Consider the following 19,682-nt stretch of genomic DNA (forward strand, 5'->3'; position numbering starts at 1 on the left):
GCCTTGTCATGTTGCAGTCATGCATTGCTTGTCAAACCTATACCGCAACTCTTTATTTAAACCTCCCATCCCCATCCATTTTCGAATATTTGATATCTATCAAGTAGATATCACAATAAATTACAATGGCCGCGTCAGATACAGATACGAATCCGCCACCACCGGCCTCACCGGCCTCAACACCCACACCCACACCAACAACAGCCCCCATCCCCGAACCCTCGGGCCTCCCCTTCCTAGGCAACATCGGCACAATCGACCAAGAATTCCCCCTGGGCTCCATGGTCAGTCTCGCCAACACCCACGGCGAAATCTACCGCCTGCGCTTCCCCGGCCGCTCCGTCGTCATCGTCTCCACCCACGCCCTGGTGCACGAAACCTGCGACGAATCCCGCTTCAAGAAATCCGTCAACTCGGCCCTCGTACACGTCCGCGACGGCGTGCACGACGGGCTCTTCACCGCCCGCATGGGCGAAGTCAACTGGGAGATCGCACACCGCGTGCTCATGCCCGCCTTTGGCCCGCTCAGTATCCGCGGAATGTACGACGAGATGCACGATATCGCATCGCAGCTAGCGCTGAAGTGGGCGCGGTATGGCCCCGAGAGCGAGATTATGGTTACCGATGACTTTACGCGGCTGACGCTGGATACGCTGGCGCTTTGCTCGATGGGGTATCGCTTTAATAGCTACTATTCGACGGAGATGCATCCGTTTATTGAGGCGATGGGGGACTTTTTGACGGAGGCCGGGGAGAAGAGTCGACGGGCGCCGTTGCCGGGGGTATTTTATCGGGGGAGGGATGCGAAGTTTGAGAGTGATATTGCGGTGTTGAGGGATACGGCGGAGGGGGTGTTGAGGGCGAGGAAGGAGGGGGGTGTTGGGGGTGGGAGTGAGAGGAATGATTTGCTGGCTGCGATGTTGAGGGGGAGGGATTCGCAGACGGGGAGGAAGATGACGGATGAGAGTATTATGGATAACTTGATTACGTTTTTGATTGCAGGGCATGAGACGACTTCCGGGTTGTTGTCGTTTGTGTTTTTTCAGTTGCTGAGGTATCCGGAGACGTACCGCAAGGCGCAGGCGGAGGTTGATGAGGTTGTTGGGACGGGGGTGATTGAGGTTGGGCATTTGGCCAAGTTGCCGTATATCAATGCGGTTCTGCGCGAGACGTTGAGGTTGAATGCGACGATTCCGCTGTTTACTGTCGAGGCGTTTGAGGATACGCTGCTTGCTGGAAAGTATCCGGTGCAAGCAGGGGAGACGATTGTGAATCTCCTTGCGAAATCGCATCTTGATCCGGAGATTTATGGGGATGATGCGGGCGAGTTCAAGCCTGAGCGGATGAGCGATGCGGTTTTCAACGAGCGGCAGAAGAAGTATCCGAATGCGTGGAAGCCGTTTGGCAATGGGATGCGGGCGTGCATTGGGAGGCCGTTTGCGTGGCAGGAGGCCCTGCTGGTGATGGCGATGCTGCTGCAGAACTTCGAGTTTGAGTTTGCCGATCCGGACTATGAGTTGAAGTTCAAGCAGACCCTGACAATCAAGCCGAAGGATATGTTTATGAAGGCGAGATTGAGACATGGGCTGACGCCGACGACGCTGGAGCGCAGACTTGCTGGGTTGGCGAGTGAGAGTATTGAGGAGAGCAAGTCCGTTGCAGATGCTAAGGACGAGTCGGCTGGCGGTGTTCCCTTGACGATTCTGTATGGATCGAATAGCGGTACCTGCGAGACGCTGGCACGACGGATTGCTGCTGATGCGTCAGGCAAGGGGTTCAGGGTTATACAGTTTGATGGGCTCGATAGTGGGCGGGATAAGCTTCCTACGGACCATCCGGTTGTCATTGTGACCTCGTCATACGAAGGACAGCCTCCAGATAACGCGAAACAGTTTGTTTCCTGGCTTGAAGAGCTCGAGAAGAAGGGTGGAGATGCACCGCTCAAGGGCGTTCCATATGCTGTCTTCGGATGCGGCAACAAAGAGTGGGCGCAGACCTTCCACCGTATCCCCAAGCTTGTTGACAGCTTGATGGAGAAGCTCGGGGGCACCCGCCTCACCGATCTGGGTCTTGCAGATGTCTCGACCGACGAACTCTTCTCTACCTTTGAAGCCTACGCCGACGACACCCTCTGGCCTCGCCTTGTCAGCCAGTACGTAGGAGACAACGCCGAGTCACAGAAGTCATCCATTCAGAAACCCGCCGCCGTCGAAGTCACCGTCTCCAACTCGAGAACTCAAGCCCTCCGCCAGGACGTTGCCCAGGCTATGGTCGTGGAATCGCGGCTCCTCACTGCAGAATCGGTGACGGAGAACCGCAAGAAACACTTGGAGATCCAATTGCCAGAGGGCGTCACCTACACCGCAGGCGACTACTTAGCTGTCCTCCCTATCAACCCACCCGAGACCGTCCGTCGCGCAATGCGCCAGTTCAAGCTCGCCTGGGATGCGCAGATCACGATTGCTGCGTCCGGACCAACGACTGCCCTCCCAACAGATGGACCTGTCGCCGCGAATGATATCTTTAGCACTTACGTGGAGTTGTCACAGCCTGCCACAAGAAAGGTGAGTCACGTCCAATCTACAACAGCCAACAACCATATTGACCTATCTAGGACCTCCGAACAATGGCCGACGCAACCACAGACGCCGCCACGCAAACCACCCTCAAGTCCCTCGCAAACGACAAATACAGCACCGAAATCCTCAACAAGGGCATCTCTGTCCTCGACATCCTAGAACAATACCCCACCATCAACCTCCCCCTCGGCTCATTCCTCCTCATGCTTCCCTCCATGCGCATGCGCCAATAGTAAGTGCCTTCCCTCACTCTTATCTCCTCCACATGCAACCCCAACCAACTAACTCTTCAAAGCTCAATCTCCTCCTCCCCCCTCACCAATCCATCAACAGCAACAATAACAATCTCCATCCTCGACGCCCCCTCGCGCTCCCGCACCTCAGGCCCGCGCCACCTCGGCGTCGCAACCTCCTACCTCGACTCTCTTTCCCCAGGCGACCACCTGCAAGTCACCGTGCGCCAGAACTCAGCATCTGGATTCCGTCTCCCCACCGACCCAGAAAACACACCAATAATCCTCATCGCCGCGGGGTCAGGAATCGCGCCCTTCCGCGGGTTCCTGCAGGAGCGCGCGGAACTTGTCAAACAAGCCCAGGAGCAAGGGAAAGAAATGAAACTCGCGCCCGCGTTACTATTCTTCGGTGTTCGCGCACCCGGGGTTGATGATCTTTACCGCGAGCAGCTTGAGGAGTGGCAGGGGAGTGGGATTGTGGATGTGCGGTGGGCGTTTAGTCGTGCCCCTGACGCTGAAGGCAGTGCTAGTGCCGCGGCGAAGCATGTGGATGAGAGGATCTGGGCGGATAGGGAGGACTTTGTGGCTCTTTGGAGAGGTGGTGCGAAGGTTTATGTTTGTGGATCTGGCGGGGTAGCGGAGAGTGTGAGGGGGGTTTTGGTTCGGATTGTTAGGGGGGAGATTGAGCGGAAGCGGAACGACGGGGAAGATGAAGATGGAGAAGGGAAGGAAAAGAAGGAGAGTGATGAGGAGAGGGCGGAGAAGTGGGTTGATGAGCAGAGGAATGTGCGGTATGTGATGGATGTTTTTGATTAGGGTTTGGAACAAGGTCCCGGTATAAGGTGCAGGTATAGACGGCGTAATCCATTTCTTTGTTTATTTTGAGACTCTACAGTGTCATAAATTGAGTACCGTAACAAGCAATCATTCAGAAAGTGCTTTCGAAGCAGAGGTTGGTGATGATTCTGGCCTTTGGCGGGCTTCATGTGCTCTCTTACGCTTTAGGGACAACTGAGGTAACCAGCACCTCGTTTGACGCGTAGGACAAGGGCTTCAGGAAATGCGCACAATGACAGGAGTAGACTTGCTGCTTTTCCTTCTCGTCCTTTTCGCCATCTGTTGACGGCGATCTGGTGATGGTTTTAGCTCAGGGGCAAGGTCCAGATCAACGACCGACGAAACACGTAACGTAACGTAGATATAGAGAATCAACGATATATTCTGCAAAGGTAGTAGGACACCTATTATGTCCGAAGTACTAACCGCTCATCCAGCCCCGTCTGCGCCAACCGAACATCAATAATGTTGGCCATCGCCTCCATCCGACTAGCGGTGGTATAGCGGTGCTCGTCCGCAGCCACTGTCTCGAGCCCGTGATATAGAAGAGCTAGACCAGATGATTTCCACGGGAGGACTTTTTCTTTCTTACTCGTGTACACAGTTATGATGAAAAAGATGGTTCCGGTGAGGACTAGTATCGCCGGAGGTATGAGCCAGCGCCATCGGACTTCCACGAAGGGCTCCGGGTCCCAGATTGTGCCTTCGATCGTGAAGTTGCTATCGTCCATGAGTGTCTCCGTGAGCGAGTGAGCGAGTCTGTTCATGAATAATTCGAATCCGAGAGCCTGGATGCGCTCAAAGTTACGGTTTGCGCCCTTCGACCAGGAGCGAGATTCCCGCATGGTGCCGTTTGTAGCATTTATAGGCCGACTCTGCACATGCTGGTGCATGCATTGGAAATCAAATCGTCTGATGACCCAGATAATACAGTTGCGCAGGCCAGTGGTGTTCAAAAGCGGAGACGGCTCACTGGGAATCTCGGTTTCCGTTTCAAGTGATGATGTCTCTGCTGAGGGGGCGCCGTCAGGGATCCAGCAGACGAACTGATGAAACTCGTCTGCGTAGAAGAATCGGCCATAGTCCACCGGCTGTGAGATTACTGAGAGAGCGGATGCACCAATCGAGACGCTGTATTCCCAGAGACACAGCGTGAAACGGCAGCTGGTCACGTTCTGTATGAATAGCGCTTCGGATGGGTCTGCTCCTGATTCAACGAGAGACTTATTTGTGCCGAGCTGTGCGTATGCCAGTTCAAAAAGGGGGTTTTCCACGTCGCGAACCCCGTAAACATGTCCATTTGGTCGGGTGAACTTTACTGAGGTCGTGGTGCTCCAGATAACGGCATCCAGAAGCTCCATTAGATCAGTGTTTTTATGTGAGTAGATCTCTCTTGCAGGTAGGTGAGGTCCGCCCTTGGGGGCTCCAGGGATGACTACCTGGGATAGCGTCCAGGTCCCTGTCCCTGAGACGTTGGCTTGGACCGGTTGCTCATAGAACTCAAGGCTAGCCTCTGCTGTTTTATCGGTACATTGGCTACAGTAGCCAAGGGTCTGGAAGGTTGGCCAAGTACAATTCCCCGACGGGCAGGACGGGTGGATCTCAAAGTGATCTGACCATATAGCCCTGTGATAGGCTGTCTCCCAGCTAGGAGTATATGTCGAATTGGGCTTGGCGTACCTTGCCTGGCCAACAAGTGCATGGCTACCATCACTAGCTCGTTCAGTAAGCCGCATCGGGTAGGTGAGGATCAGTAACCGGGTGGGCTTCCTCGAAAGCGACAGCCACTTCCATGACTTAGTGCTTCCGCGATCGCAAGGATAAGGGACGATTTTCAAGCAGTGCCGAGCACGGAGACGACAGCGTTTAGCGAGACCAGGTCTGGGCGACGTCGATTGTTGTACGCGAGAAGGACACCACATAGAATCAAGAAACACACATTGCTGAACAGGGTCGAACCGGCTTCCAGCAGCCAGCCATTTTGCGTTCTGACTTTCCACGAGCTGCGTGGTTTGTGTGGCGGAGCGTGGTCGTGGCTTCTCTGTGTGTCCGATGGTCGCTCGGACAGTAATGAGAGTTGGGTATCCATGAGGGAGGGTTGGTTGGATTGTATGTATGTCGAGCTGGGAGATCCGGAAATCCGAGAGGATATATAAGATTTTGCCAAAGAAAGAGGGTGTTACACTTCATCTGTTGGCTCCTATCAATTCATGCATCCGGTCAGAGGAATCAACCCAGCCATCAGGAACTGTGGGATCCTGAGCGCTGTACAACATATTGCACGAATGATGGAGATGCCACACTCCTTGCTTCTGATATCCCTGTGCTGGACAGTCGGCAATAACTTACCAGACTTTATGGCCAGCGTGTGGCAATGACGATGCCGTTAAAAGACTAGGGGGCTCGGTGGTGTAGCACGTTGTGTGGGTGGTTTAATGAGTTTCATGGCATTACGGGGTTCTCGAAATGCCTTGACATCTTCACGTATGCTCTTATCTTCTGTGTATCTACAATGCGAGCACGTCTTTAAGGAACTACTGCTATTACGGTGCGTCTAGAGAGGGTACCGGGTTTCAAAGTACAGAACTGCCGAATTAAGAGATCAGATATACTCCAGCGGAATCTATACTCCATACACCCAAAGTCACGACCAAGAAGCCATTAGACAGAAATCAAGAAAGAGCAGACAGGAAAGAAACTATTCACACCAGTACTCTAGTCTGTCCGAGTTCACCTCGAAATTACTCCACATTGTCCGTTCTTCCACTGCAGCCTCCTCAGAGCTCCTCCTCCGACATCTCACCCTCAACAACAATCGGACTGGCAGCCTCGTTCATCCTCTCCCCCTCTTCTTCAATATGGCTTGCAGCCTCTGAAGCCGCCGCCGCAGAGACCGCATTCTCGGAAGCAGCAGCCGCCTCAGCGGCATCTTGCGCCGGCCCGGTCCAATAATCCGGTTTAACATTCGTCCCATGATAGCCCAGAACCGACAGCCCGACTGGAAGGACGGACTCGGGCTCAAGGGCCTTATTGATTTCGAGCCATTCATCCGCCGTCACATCTCCTGCAACCGACCACGCAATTTCTGTTTGGAGTCCCCCCTGGATCAGGAAAAGCTCTTCGCTCTCTATCAATCGGATGCCCCTTTCTTCGCTGTTATCGCGTAGCTTGGTGTAGATGTCGGTACCGTCGATTTCGCATTCCGCGTCGTAGACAATGGTATGGAGATCGCGTCCGCCCTCGATGAGTACTTGGTTGCTGACGAGGTTGCCGAGCTCGTCTTCAAGCGACTCGATGTAGCTGTGCTCGCCCCAGATAGTGTGGGTGTAAAGGCCGAGGACCTCGAGGTTGAGAGGGAGGTGTTTGCGCAATTTGAATGGTGCTGCGCACCAGCATTTATACCCAGCCAGCAAAAAAATGGGAAGATTCAGCTGCCGGAGGCGGACGAACTTTGCCAGCGGGCAACAGTAGTTCCATGCTTCCGGCTCGTTTCGGATTGAGCCAATGTTCTGGGGGTCGCGCATTTCGGAATAGATGTCGAGGTATTCCAGCTGCTGGCTGAACCGATCAATTGCCCTCCACATCTGATCATATAGTTTCACATCGTGCATTCCATTGAGGACCTCGCCACCAGTCGTGTTCGGATCGGTCTCGATGAACTTCGGGAGCCGGAGGGTAAGCTGCCGGAGTCTAGGTGCGAAGCTCAGCAAAGAGTTGAATTCAAACGCTCGAGCGGGAAAGTATCCTCCCAGAACGCGCTCGCCGAACAGAGGAGATTGAAAAGCCAACTTCTCGATCCTATTTGGAAGTTGAGTTGGATTCGCAATCTGGCTTGCCAAGTCACCGGTTCTCACAATGTTGGCAAAAAGCTCCTTCAATGCAGGGAGGCGGTAATACGGACGAGAAACCTCGTCAATCTCACACGGATAGTCTTCTAAGCCCTTGGCTGTCGTCGGTTGCCCCCCCGGAGGGGCAACGGCGATTTCATATCCGACTCCCCTTGCCCCGGGAAGCCGTACAATCTGTGGCGCGACATGAAGAGATATCAAGTTCTGCATTGGTAGTTTGTCGAACTGAAATCGTGCGGTGTTTCTTCCGACGGCGTATCCCAAGATTTGGTCCAAGAAAGGGTCTCCTGCCCCCCGGTCGTGCAATCTTAGATTGCGGAGATTCGGGCAATAGGCGATGGCCAACGCGAACAAGGGCCGCTCAAAACCGAAACTAAATTCCGGGTATACGAGGTTCCTTACTGCCCTTTCGAACAAGTTCGGGCCCTCGGGGAATTGGACGTCCCAAAACCCAACCCTAAACAGCGCCTTGCGAACCCACTCGCGGTTGTTCCCGTATAAAGCGGCTTTATACCAGGCCCTGAGCTTCAGCCACAAGGCATCCTTCCTATGCTTGCCTTCCTTGAGCCTGCCGTTCTCGTCTAGATATCCGAGTTTGAGCCACTCGAATACCTCGTCATCAGTCCGTGGTTCTGGAGCTTCACGCTGAGCCTTGACGCGCGGGCGTCGAAACTCCTTGTTCTCGCCTTTCCAGAGAGTCAGAAAAACTCTCCGGTAGTCCTTGGGCTTGAAGGGCTCGTGCATCTCGTTCGTTGTAAATGACAGGTACTTCACCTTGGCAGCGTCTGCCGGACGTTTCACGATGTTGCGAACGAAATCGTACAAAGAGCCGAGCGTACCGGAATTGCTATCGTAGGAGAAACCGGAGGCTGTAATTGTCCTGTGAATATAATTCCAGGTCCTGTTGACCAGCCGCCAGTGTGGAGGGGGAGGCTCCATGAATTCTCCCTCCAACAAACTACCTCCTGCAGCATACTCAAAGATCATGAAGTAGACCTCTGTCGGCAATTTGCATCCAAAGGGGTACAGGCTATGGAAGTCATATTCCTTTCGGAGTCCCTTCTGTGAGCCGTTTGAGCTTTTAGCGGAACCGGCCTGGGAGGCATCTCGCATGCTAGCGGCAGAACCGGCCTTGGAGCCTTTGGCAGAGCCATTTTGGGAGGCATCCCGCATGCTAGTGTCCGACATGGTGGGAGAAACGGAATGAACAATGATTGGTCAAGTTTGGGTAAGCAAGAAAGAAGAGCTGTAAGTATGAGAATGAAACTGAAACAGCCGACCCAGCCAGAAGCTCTGATAGATATACATTTCACGACGACAATCACCGGGGAGTTCTTTGAGACAGCTTACGACGGAAATAGACATCCCGTCGAGGACGGCAATGGCAGCATCATTGTGGGCGAGGCTTTGTTGAGCTTGCGATGCCGGTCGAGCACTGGGGGTGTGGGCTGGGGATTCCACGGTTCGTTTCATGACCCTTTGATGAGCTTCCGGGAGCAGAGAGGGGTTCTTTGACATAGGGAGGGGTAGATCAGCGCCACAGAAAGAACGAGCCTGGTGATGCTATTCTTGACGGGGCGGGGATAAAGAATCAAAGGATGAAAGGGAGGACGAGAGTAGTTGGGTTGGGGCTTACAGCAGAACGGGGTTTCAAAATTAGGTGAACGGGGCTTGGAGGCAATCAAGCACGGAATAGAGAAACACCTCGGTGTTTAGTTAAAATTTTAGTGTCCTAAGGCCTGCTTAGCTTTAAACTTTTTAATTTTCTAACTCTTAATTACTTATTTTATATATAACTATAGCTGACGCTAAGTTTAAGGATAAGGTTATCTATTTTATTAATAAAATCTCTTATACTAATATAAATTCCGCCTTTAGATATGCCGCGCATATGCTTAACCTTTTTATAAGAACTAAATAATATAATTAAAGAAGCTCTTAAAGATATAACTCCCTTATTAAATATAAATTTATTTAATATTTTAGATACTAAGTCTAATTTAGATAAAATAAATACTATAAATAAAATACTTGTTCTTAAAATCCTATTACTTATAGGCCTTATATTATTATATATTTAGAGGTAGGGCCTTGTTATCTTAACTAATAATTATAATTAAATTATAATTAATAAGATTTAAGAGCATGTTCTTATACTTAACTACCTTATAATAAAAGATTTATAAAGTTTATCTAACCTAGGAATTCTCTATTTTATTTATTACTTAAAAAACCTAATTCCTAAAGGGATAGAAATAACTAAAATAAGCTTAATTTTTATAAGAGAAATATCTTAAGTAAGTTTACTATAATAGTTTAATAAATACCTAATATATCTCTAGATTTAATTTAGTATAAAGTATTTAGGTAGTCTATTTTTTTATCTTATTTATTTTTTTTATTAGCTAGGTAATAATAAAACTAGAGTAAAAGTTTAGTACTAATTATATAAATATACTAGTATTAAGTACTATCCCTAGATTAACTAGTAGTTAATAGTATCTAAAAGAAGTAATATCTTATATAATAATTTTAATAATATTAATATTTAATACTTTAAGTTTCTTTAGTAATATAAGAAATATATATATTAGAATCTTAGACTAGATAATCTTTTAAAGGAGAAGATAAAATAATATTAGCTAGTATTTTTTAAGAACTAGGATTCTAGGCGTAATTAAAAGAAGGTATTCTTATCTTATAAGTACAGGGATAAATATATATATTTTTATAATAGACTAAAATTATTCTAATATAATAGAGTTTATATATTTTTTATATCTTATATATATATATTATATACTAAGTATAAACTTAGTATAAATTCCTTAGGTATAATAAAAGTTTAGACTTTAAAATATAATATATAGTATAACTTATTACCTTAATTATTTATAAGCTTAATAAGTTATACTTAAAATATCTTATTAAGGAGTATTCTCGGCTAGAATAACCTAAAAAATAATAATATTTTTTTATTCTTATTATAATAAGTTTTTTTAATATAATTAAGCTTATAAAAGTAATTTAATTAAGCTTAAACAAGCTAAATATTTTTCTTATTTTAACTTTTTTATCCCTAAGAACTAGGATTAATTTTCTTATATAATACTTATAACCTAGGGCTAATATTTATACTTTTTACCTCCCCTAATATATCTTTCTAAGAATATAGTAGATAAGGTTTTAAAAGTTCTAGAAAAAGAGGAATACTTTATACTTATTATAAGTAAATATATTCTTAGTATATAATAAGTATATACTAATCTAGGGTATAACTAGAATAATTTTTAATCTTATCTTATTAAATTAATATTTAGAATTAATTTAGGCTATTAATTATATATATATTTTATTAAAGCTTAAATATTAAAGATTATATTATAAGCCTTATTTAAAAATAATATTTATTTTATTATCTTAAGAGGATAAATCTTGTTAGAGTCCTCTAAGAATATAAGTTTAATTAAAGTCGCCCCTATAACTAGTAAATATAAAATATTTATTTTCTTAATAAAGTAGTAATATAATATATTATATTATATTATACTAATACCTAAGCTAACTACTTTTAGGAAGTAGAATTTCTTTAAATTAACTTATTTTTTAAGATAGTTTATAAAAAAATAAATATTTTTAGTATTTTAGCTAGTCTGAAAAGTATTAATATAAGTTTTTTATATTTACTTTATATATACTAGGTATATACTTATAATATAGCTTTAATTATATATACCTATATTTTTATAAATTTAGAGACTTGAGAGGTATACTACTAAATATTTTATAAAATTTTTAAAATACTTGCTCAAGCTAGTTAAAAACCTATTTAATTTTTATATTTTAATAAGTCTAAAACTAGTATTTATATTATTATTACTAATATATATATAAAGTAAGGACTAGGTCTTGGGGATTATCTTTATAATAAATATAAGGTATATACTTGGGATAAGTATTTTTAATATATTCTTATATTTTATTAAGTTTATTTAAAATATAATTTTTAGAGAAAGTTTAGGGATTATAATATAAAAAAAGTAGTTAATTAACTCTAGAATTAGACTAGTTATAAAGAATTATTTAAAATTATTAAGGGTATTTAAGTAATATTTAGTAATATAAAACTTAATTAATAGCTTTAAATTAAGGTATTAAAATCTTAGATTTTAGCTAGATTATATTTTATATAATTTAAGATAAATTATTATTACTAGAAGGTAATTACTAAATATATTAATATTAGTAAAAGTAGCTATTTTTAGGATAATTCTAAGATAAGTTAAGATTTCTTATTACTTAGGGTAATTCTCTAGTAAGTTTATTATATATATATAAAGTATATACCTAGTTAATTTATATATTTTCTAGACTTTAAAAATAAATTAAAAAAAAGCTCTCCTAGTTTTAGTACTAGGAAAAAACTAGAGTTACTTTAATATAATACTCTAAAAACCTAGTTAATTAATTAGCTTATAATATATAAAAATAAACTAAGTATTAGTAATAGGGTACGGCTAGGTAATAAAATTATTCTAAACTTTTATATAATTTAACTAATCCTTATAATACTTTAATACCTCTAAACTTAATATTTCCTCCTAAAACTAATAACCTTAATAATAATATATTTATTACTAGTAGTTTAATATATACTAGGTATATACCTAGTATATAAGTATTATTAATCCTCTTTATAACCTCCTTATTTTAGGATAAAGGATTACTTATATTTACTTTTTATAATTCTTAAAAAAGGTAGAAGTATTAATTATATTAAGGGTTAATAAATATCTGTTAAGAACCCAGCAAGGCGGGGTCGCAAGGCAGAAACAGGGACAGCTGTTCTGGCTAGGACAGCTAGGAAGAAAAGACAGCGGGTTAGTCAGGACTGCGGTCACGGGGAGACGATAGTCTAAAAAGGATAAGAACCCTGGGAAGACAGTAATCTGCGAAGGACCGCTACTAGGAGGGGATAGTAGTTTAGGAAGGACTGCTATTAAAGGAAAGACTATTATTAGGAAAGGATAGTAGTCACGGGATAGTGGCTGTTACCCCAGGATAATAATCTAGCATACCTTAGTAAAAAGCTACTAGGCAGGTAGGAAAGAGCTAAGGAAGGCTGCGGGTCACGTGAGACTACTATAAGAACTACTATAGGGCATGGTAGTTAGGGAGGTAGTTGCTAAGAACTACTATAGAGACTATTACAGGGATTAGTAATTAGGATAGTAGTCAGGACAAAGGATATTTAAGGATGCTTATTACTACTATATCTAGTCTTACTTGTTCTTTGTAATTAATATAAACTATTATCTTAGAGTTACTTTTAGAATAGTAACACACTCGTACGAACTACTCTATAGGTATCTTATATATAGGATACTTGGCCTTGCTTACTTTAACTAAGCTTAACCCTAACCATGACTAGTCTTTATACTAGTTAGACGCGAAGCTATTTAGAGAAAGGATTAAGTAAGTTAAGTCAAGCATTGCGAGCTTACAAGAGGTTACCAGGGTTAGGAAGATGTAAGGACACGCGAATGTCCTGCCAGTGCTGACTCAGCCGCGGGCTGACTAAGCGTATACTAACTTCAGAATCCTCATGGAGCGAGATTCTGAACCTCAGCGTTAATCTATACTATTTCCACAATCCTTAAAAACAGCCTTTATTTCCTTATTAAGTTCCCGAGTCTTAAATACACTAATTTAACCAAGCCTATAAAAAACCCTTTTCTTATAATTTTAATACTTAACCCCCGCGAATCAGCTTATTTATGATATTAGAGGAATTAAGGAAATCCTCGCGGTTAGCTTAGACCCCCAAGGGAATAGGTTAAGTACCCCCCGCGGAGCAGGATAGTTCTACCGCGAGTACTTCCCTAGTAAAGGGGCCTATACCTAGCAAGACTCTTATCCCTAAATTATAAATAGCTAGCAAGGAACTACTAATTATTAAGAAATAATATATTATAATACTTAAGTATAAGCTTGCTACTTATAAATAACTTACTAAGCTTAATATACTTAAGTCTCGCAAGCATGCCTGTTAACTATCTAAAATAGTTTATAAGGGTCTTATAAAAAAATATTCGCCTAGAGTCCGCCTATTATTAAAAAGTATACTTTACTTAACTATTAACTATGCTAATTACTAGATATTTTATAACTAGATAAACATACTCGCAAAAATAAACTAGTTTAATAAAGAGGATAAGGTAAATTATATAGTACTCTACCTAAATAGTATGCTTACTATTTTATAAGGAAATAAAAGTTCGCGCGAATACTATAAAAAAAGTTAGGATAGTCTGTATAACTTTCTTAAAGAGTAACTAGGAGACCTGTAAAATAGACTTTAGGAATTATAATTTACTATTCTCCGTGCTTGTATAAAGCCTAATAAGGAAACTAAATTCGCGTATCTTAAGTAGTTTAATAAGATAATTAGTAAATTAAGTAAGAACGTAAAGAACCCTAAGCTAATTTAGCTTTATATATTTTATAAATTATTGTTCTATAAGACTTAATAGTAACTCTATAAATAGCTAGAGATACTATATAAATAATAAAACCTTATAAACATGGCTGTTAAGCTTTAACCTCTAATCCGTGCTAGTACTAATAATAGCTTGCAAAGATTAAATAATAATAGCCCTAGCCTTATAAGGGGATAAAATAATAGCTATAAATATAGTAGTTCCTACCCTCTAGGAAGGTATCTATAAGGGTTACCTAGCAGTCCTGCCAGGAACTAAGATTTATAAAATAAATATTCTAAACTACTTGCTAACTAAGTAGGATCCCGCGAAGGAAGGTTTAGGAATTAAAATACTTATTATAAGTACTACAAGAGTAGGTACTAGGTAAGGGATTACCCCGTATAAAGAAAAAGTTAATTCTTTATATAGGAAGACCTTACTATTTATACTTACGCGGAAGATTAAGAGTTTAAAAAGGCCTTAAGCAAGTACTTTTACTAAGCTCTTTTACTAGAGGTAGCCGTAGTTAGTCCTTTATAAAAGTATTTTAATACTTTTTTTATTAAGTATTTTTGCTAAGCTCCTCTGCTAGAGGTAACTATAGTTAATATCTTAGTAAGGAAACCTAAGGTCTTACCTACTAGTACTAAGCTATTTATAGAGTAAAAATAGCTTCCTACCTTAGTTAAGCTTAGTAATAGTATTATTTATATCACGCGAGTATTAGTAGATAATGGTAATATAGTAAATATTATACCCGTGACGCTAGTAAAGTAAGTAGGCTAGAAGATATTACCGCGACAGGTTTATATATTAATAATAAATAACTAGGAATTCTAGAATAAAAGAGTAGTAGAGGCTAAGATAAAGCTTAAAAATTTTTATAAAATCTAAAAAGTTTTTTATAAGCTAGCTATATCCTTACTAGATATTTTAGAACCTCTTTTAAGTATTATTTAAATAAAACTCCGCAACCTAGAAACCTGCTGGGCGGACAGGATCCTAAACTTCTGTAATAGTTCCCCCTTAGATATCTCTATAATTACCGCGGAAGAGATAAGTACTACTTATAATCTATTACAGATATAAGTTTTCTAGGTTAGCGTGATCTAAATAAATAAATTATTAGTAAAAAATATTCCTAAATAATATTATAAATTTATAAATATCTTCTTAGACCGCGAATTAGAGGAATTACCTTTATATTATAAAAAAGTTAACTTGTAGATTAAACTAGAAAAAGGCAAGGAACTACTATTTAGCTCCTTATATAATTACTCCCCCTATAAAGTACTAGCTATTCGCGAGTATATCTTAATAATACTCGCGAAGAGGTAGATCTAATTATCTAAGTTACCTGCAGGAGTACTATTACTTTATATACTAAAAAAAAATAGTAGTATTTATATATACATGGATTATTATAGGCTAAATACTATTACTATTAAGAACTAGTATCTATTACTATTAATAAATAAGATAATTAGGAGACTTAGCAGGGCTAAGTAGTTTAGTTAATTTAACCTCCGCGATATATTTAATTAGATTTATATTATTTGTGGGTATAAGTGGAAGATAGCTTTTTAAACAAAATACAAGTTATATAAATATTATATAATACTATTTAGTTTAACAAATACCCTTACAGCATTCTAAGAATTCGCGAATTAGGTATTCCGCGATATCCTAGACATGTATATTATTATATACCTGGATAATATAATTATGTTCTCGCAGACGCTAGAGGAATATTATTAATAAGTAAAAAAAGTTTTTAGTAAATTATATAAAGCAAGTCTATATTATAAGTAAAGTAAATATAGCTTCACGGTAACTAAAATTAACTTCCTTAGGTACGTGATCACGCCAGAGAGTATTAAGATAGAACCCTCACGAGTAAGTATTATTATAGAGTAGCTTATACCTAGGACTACTTATAATATTCTTATATTTATTAGCTTCGCGAATTAGTACTACTATTTTATAAAAAAATACTCTTATCTTACGGCTTTACTTATAAATTTATTAAGAAAGCCTAGTAAGTATAATACCCCGCGGTCTATTAAAAGTCCTAAAGATATTATAATAAATAAAGCTCGTAAATTGTTCTAGAAGATTAAGGAAGCTTTTTATAAGATAGTAAAGCTAATTTATTAGAATAAGTTTCTTCTTATATAGTTAAAGAGTAATATTTCTAGCCGGGTAATTTATAGTATATTAACCTAGTTACAAAAAAATAATATATAATACCTAGTAGTATTTTTCTTTAGAAAAATAACTATTACTAAGTATAATTATAGTATTAGCAAGCAAGAACTTCTAGCTATTATAAAATTATTCCACGAGTAGTAGTATTACCTAGAAGGTAGTCGCGAGAAAATAAAAGTTATTATAAATTATAAAGTATTATAGAACTTTTAGTTATGGACTAAAGCTCTCTCGCAAATATAGATTTATTAGTCCTAGTTCTTAGCAGGATTTAGATTTAGGATAGTCTACCGCGCGGGTAAGCTTAACCCAGTAGATAGCCTATTATATAGGGTAGATTATATAAAATCTACTTATTATAAAGATAAGCTAGAGTACCGAGAGCGTGCTCTTAGTAAGCTATAGAATTAGCTTAGCCTATCCGCGAAGCAGGCTATAGCTATAATACTAGCTTTAGAATAGATACTTATATTATAAGAATTAGGCAAGGGACTAGTTATAAGGATTATAATAGTTAATAAATCTAATACTAGGTAGTATTAGGCTACGCGGGTAATAGCCCAGCGTATCTTGCATAATAAAGAATTATTTCGCGAGGACTTTTTTATTAAGTTACTTAAGAAGCTTCTAATACTACTAGAAAATAACCTTATTATATAAAATATTTATAAAGGCCTAGCAAATCCTAATACTAAGTATATTATACTTAAAAAAGGTAGATTAGAGCTAAGCCTCTAGTTAGATAAGGGTAGTATACTCTATTACAAAGGAAAGATATATATCCCGGACTAGCATTTCCTGCGCCTTAAGATACTCGCGAAGCTCTATAATAATTTTTTAGTAGGATACTTTACTTTAAAAAAAATTTAAAAACTTATCTATTAGTAATTCTAGTGGCCGCATATATATAAGTTTATTAAGAAATATTATTAAAGCTACGCGGTATATTTAAGCGCGAGAGTTAAGTATAGTAAGTAATAGGGCTTGTTATAGCCCTTGCTAGTCCCTGTAGGAATATAAGAATAGATTAGTATAAATTTTATTATTAATTTACTAGCTAGCACGGGGATCACAGATCCTAACTAACAGCTATATAACGCGATTCTTATTATTATTAATTATTTAAGTAAGATAGCTTATTTTATCCCTATTTATAAGATAATTAAGGGAGTATAGCTTATAAAAATAATACTTTATAAGATAATTTACTTATATAAAATACCCGCAAATATTATAATAGACTATAAATTAGTCTTCGCACTAGGGTTCTAGTCTAACTTAATATATTATCTTAAGATTAAGTAGTTATTAAGTACCGCGTACTATCTATAAATAGATAGCTAGATAGAATACCTAAATAATATCTTAGAATAGTACCTGCAAAGTTATATTAACTTTAACCAGGATAACTAGGTTAATTTCTTACTACTCGCGGAGTTTATATATAATAACTTAGAGCAGGCGTTAATAAGTACTACTTTATTTTATATAAAAACAGGCAAGTACCCTCACGTGCTTGTACTAGATACCTAACTAGATATCTAGGATATCACGGAGAAGGGTATTATAAATTATATAGCTTAGCTATAAGGGATCCGCGAAGGCGCTATTAAGGCTTTAGAGAAGGCCCGCAAGTACTAAAAAAAGTACTATAATAAGAAGTATATTACTAAAACCTTTAAGGTTAGCAAGCATATATGGGTTAGCACGAAGAACTAGTCTTTAACACAACTATCTTACAAGCTAGATATACTATTCTATAGAGCTTGGCAAGTTATTAAATATATTAGATAAAATATATACTATTTAAACTTGCCTGCGAGGCTAGATATCTATAATATCTTTTATATTTTAATACTTCGCGAGTATCAGGAAATAAAAGGAGTTAATTCTATAAAATAGTTCCTTATATACCCTACAGAGGTAGATAACAGTTGCTATATACTTAAAACTATCCTTATAAGGGAAAGGGACAAGAATAGTTATAGATAGCTATACTAAGTTAAATAAAAAAGGTACAAGCTAGGTAAGAATAATATTATATAAGAGCCTGCGAGCTACTTAAGGCATTTACAAATATTTAAAAGATTTATAAGAAAAGTTAAAGTAGTAGAAAAACCTTTAAATTTTATAGTAATAATACCGTGGAAGGATAAAAACTAGGCTACTAAGAATATATATATACCCGGCCTAAAATAAACTCCACAAACAAATACCTAAAAACAAAAAGTACAAGCAGGGCAAGGTATTATTATTATATATAATTACGCTGGCAGGTCAGCAGCTAGTATTATTACAGGCTTAGAAAATATTACAGGCCTGTTATATATATTAATAAGAGGCACAGTACGTAAGGTACCTAAATCTAATAATAAAGCTTTATCTATAAAAGCAAGGCTTCTCTTATTAGACTACTCCTAATTAAAAATATACTAATAAGCTTATATAATACCTAGGCAAAGTTAGACTAATACCTAGTTCTTATTACGCAAGCAAGCAGGAAATACTATAATAAAGGTAGTTATTATACTTCTACTTAATCCTACTAGAAATATATTCCGCGAATATAGGCTTACGCCTTGTAGTACCTGCGAATAATAAAATATATTCTATATACTTATCTCTAGGCGGTGGTTTATAACTAGCATAGGTAATAAAAATAGCCTTATAAGTTTAATACTATTTAACAAGCTAGTTAGTAAATAATTTATTATAAAAGCAGATATATTAATATACTAGAGTAAAGATCCACACGCGCTCTTAAAAAGATAGGGGCTTAAGTCCTATTTAAAAAGCTAGACCTAATAGCATGACCATAGTAGCAGGTATTAAACTAGGTAATATAACCTATAACTAGTTATTTTATATACTAGAATAATTAACAAGCCGAGCCATAACCTAGTTATTAATAAATATAGCTACTAAAAGTAGCGTGTCCTAGGCGGCTCTTAGGAGTAGGCTTGCGGGGCTAGAGGGAGTTATAATAAAAAAATTAGTAAGTAGCTAGTCAGAAATTAATTTTACTTATTAAAAATTCTTTTACAAAGCTTTATAAAGCTTAATAAAATACTTACTTAAGCTGCGGGCCAGTAGTAAATATTTATTATAATAATTATAAATATCCCGCGTGTTATAATCTAGGGAGAAAAGCAGTTAATAGTATTAGCCCGCGGCCATATTATTAAATAGCTATGCTTAAGAGTTAATAAGCTATTTAAAAGGTTTAGCCCTTGTTAAATAATAGAGAAAATACTAAAAATAAGGAAGGCGGGAGCAGGAGCAGCTATTATTATATTCGCGGACTACTTAAGGTTAGCTAATACCTTTATAAAGTAAGAAATAAGCAAGGTAATCACAGAAGCAAGGTAATTGCTAAGAAACAGGCGAGGTGATCGCTAAGAAACAGGCGAGGTGATCGCGGAGAAACAGGCGAGGTGATCGCTGAGAAACAGGCAAGGTAATCGCAGAAGCAAGGTAATCGCTAAGAAATAGGTA

General features: G+C 39.6%; 3 protein-coding genes across 3 annotated transcripts; 1 reads left to right on the forward strand and 2 right to left on the reverse strand.

The window, feature by feature from the left end:
• Nucleotides 1-125: 125 nt before the first annotated feature.
• On the forward strand, nucleotides 126-3,628 carry BJY04DRAFT_215723 (bifunctional cytochrome P450/NADPH--P450 reductase; the record flags this gene model as incomplete). The annotated part of the gene is made up of 3 exons (XM_073715543.1): nucleotides 126-2,564; nucleotides 2,615-2,811; nucleotides 2,875-3,628. The coding sequence occupies 3 exons, from the start codon at nucleotides 126-128 to the stop codon at nucleotides 3,626-3,628; spliced, it is 3,390 nt and encodes a 1,129-aa protein (XP_073574109.1).
• Nucleotides 3,629-4,056: 428 nt separating this feature from the next.
• BJY04DRAFT_215724 (uncharacterized protein) lies at nucleotides 4,057-5,385 on the reverse strand (the record flags this gene model as incomplete). The annotated part of the gene is made up of 1 exon (XM_073715544.1): nucleotides 4,057-5,385. The coding sequence occupies one exon, from the start codon at nucleotides 5,383-5,385 to the stop codon at nucleotides 4,057-4,059; it is 1,329 nt and encodes a 442-aa protein (XP_073574110.1).
• Nucleotides 5,386-6,426: 1,041 nt separating this feature from the next.
• On the reverse strand, nucleotides 6,427-8,685 carry BJY04DRAFT_215725 (uncharacterized protein; the record flags this gene model as incomplete). Its single annotated transcript, XM_073715545.1, has 1 exon — nucleotides 6,427-8,685. One exon carries the CDS (start codon nucleotides 8,683-8,685, stop codon nucleotides 6,427-6,429), a length of 2,259 nt encoding a protein of 752 aa, XP_073574111.1.
• Between the last annotated feature and the right edge of the window lie 10,997 nt (nucleotides 8,686-19,682).

This window comes from Aspergillus karnatakaensis, assembly GCF_047715665.1.
Source record: "Aspergillus karnatakaensis strain CBS 102800 unplaced genomic scaffold BJY04scaffold_11, whole genome shotgun sequence".
Lineage (NCBI taxonomy): Eukaryota > Fungi > Ascomycota > Eurotiomycetes > Eurotiales > Aspergillaceae > Aspergillus > Aspergillus karnatakaensis.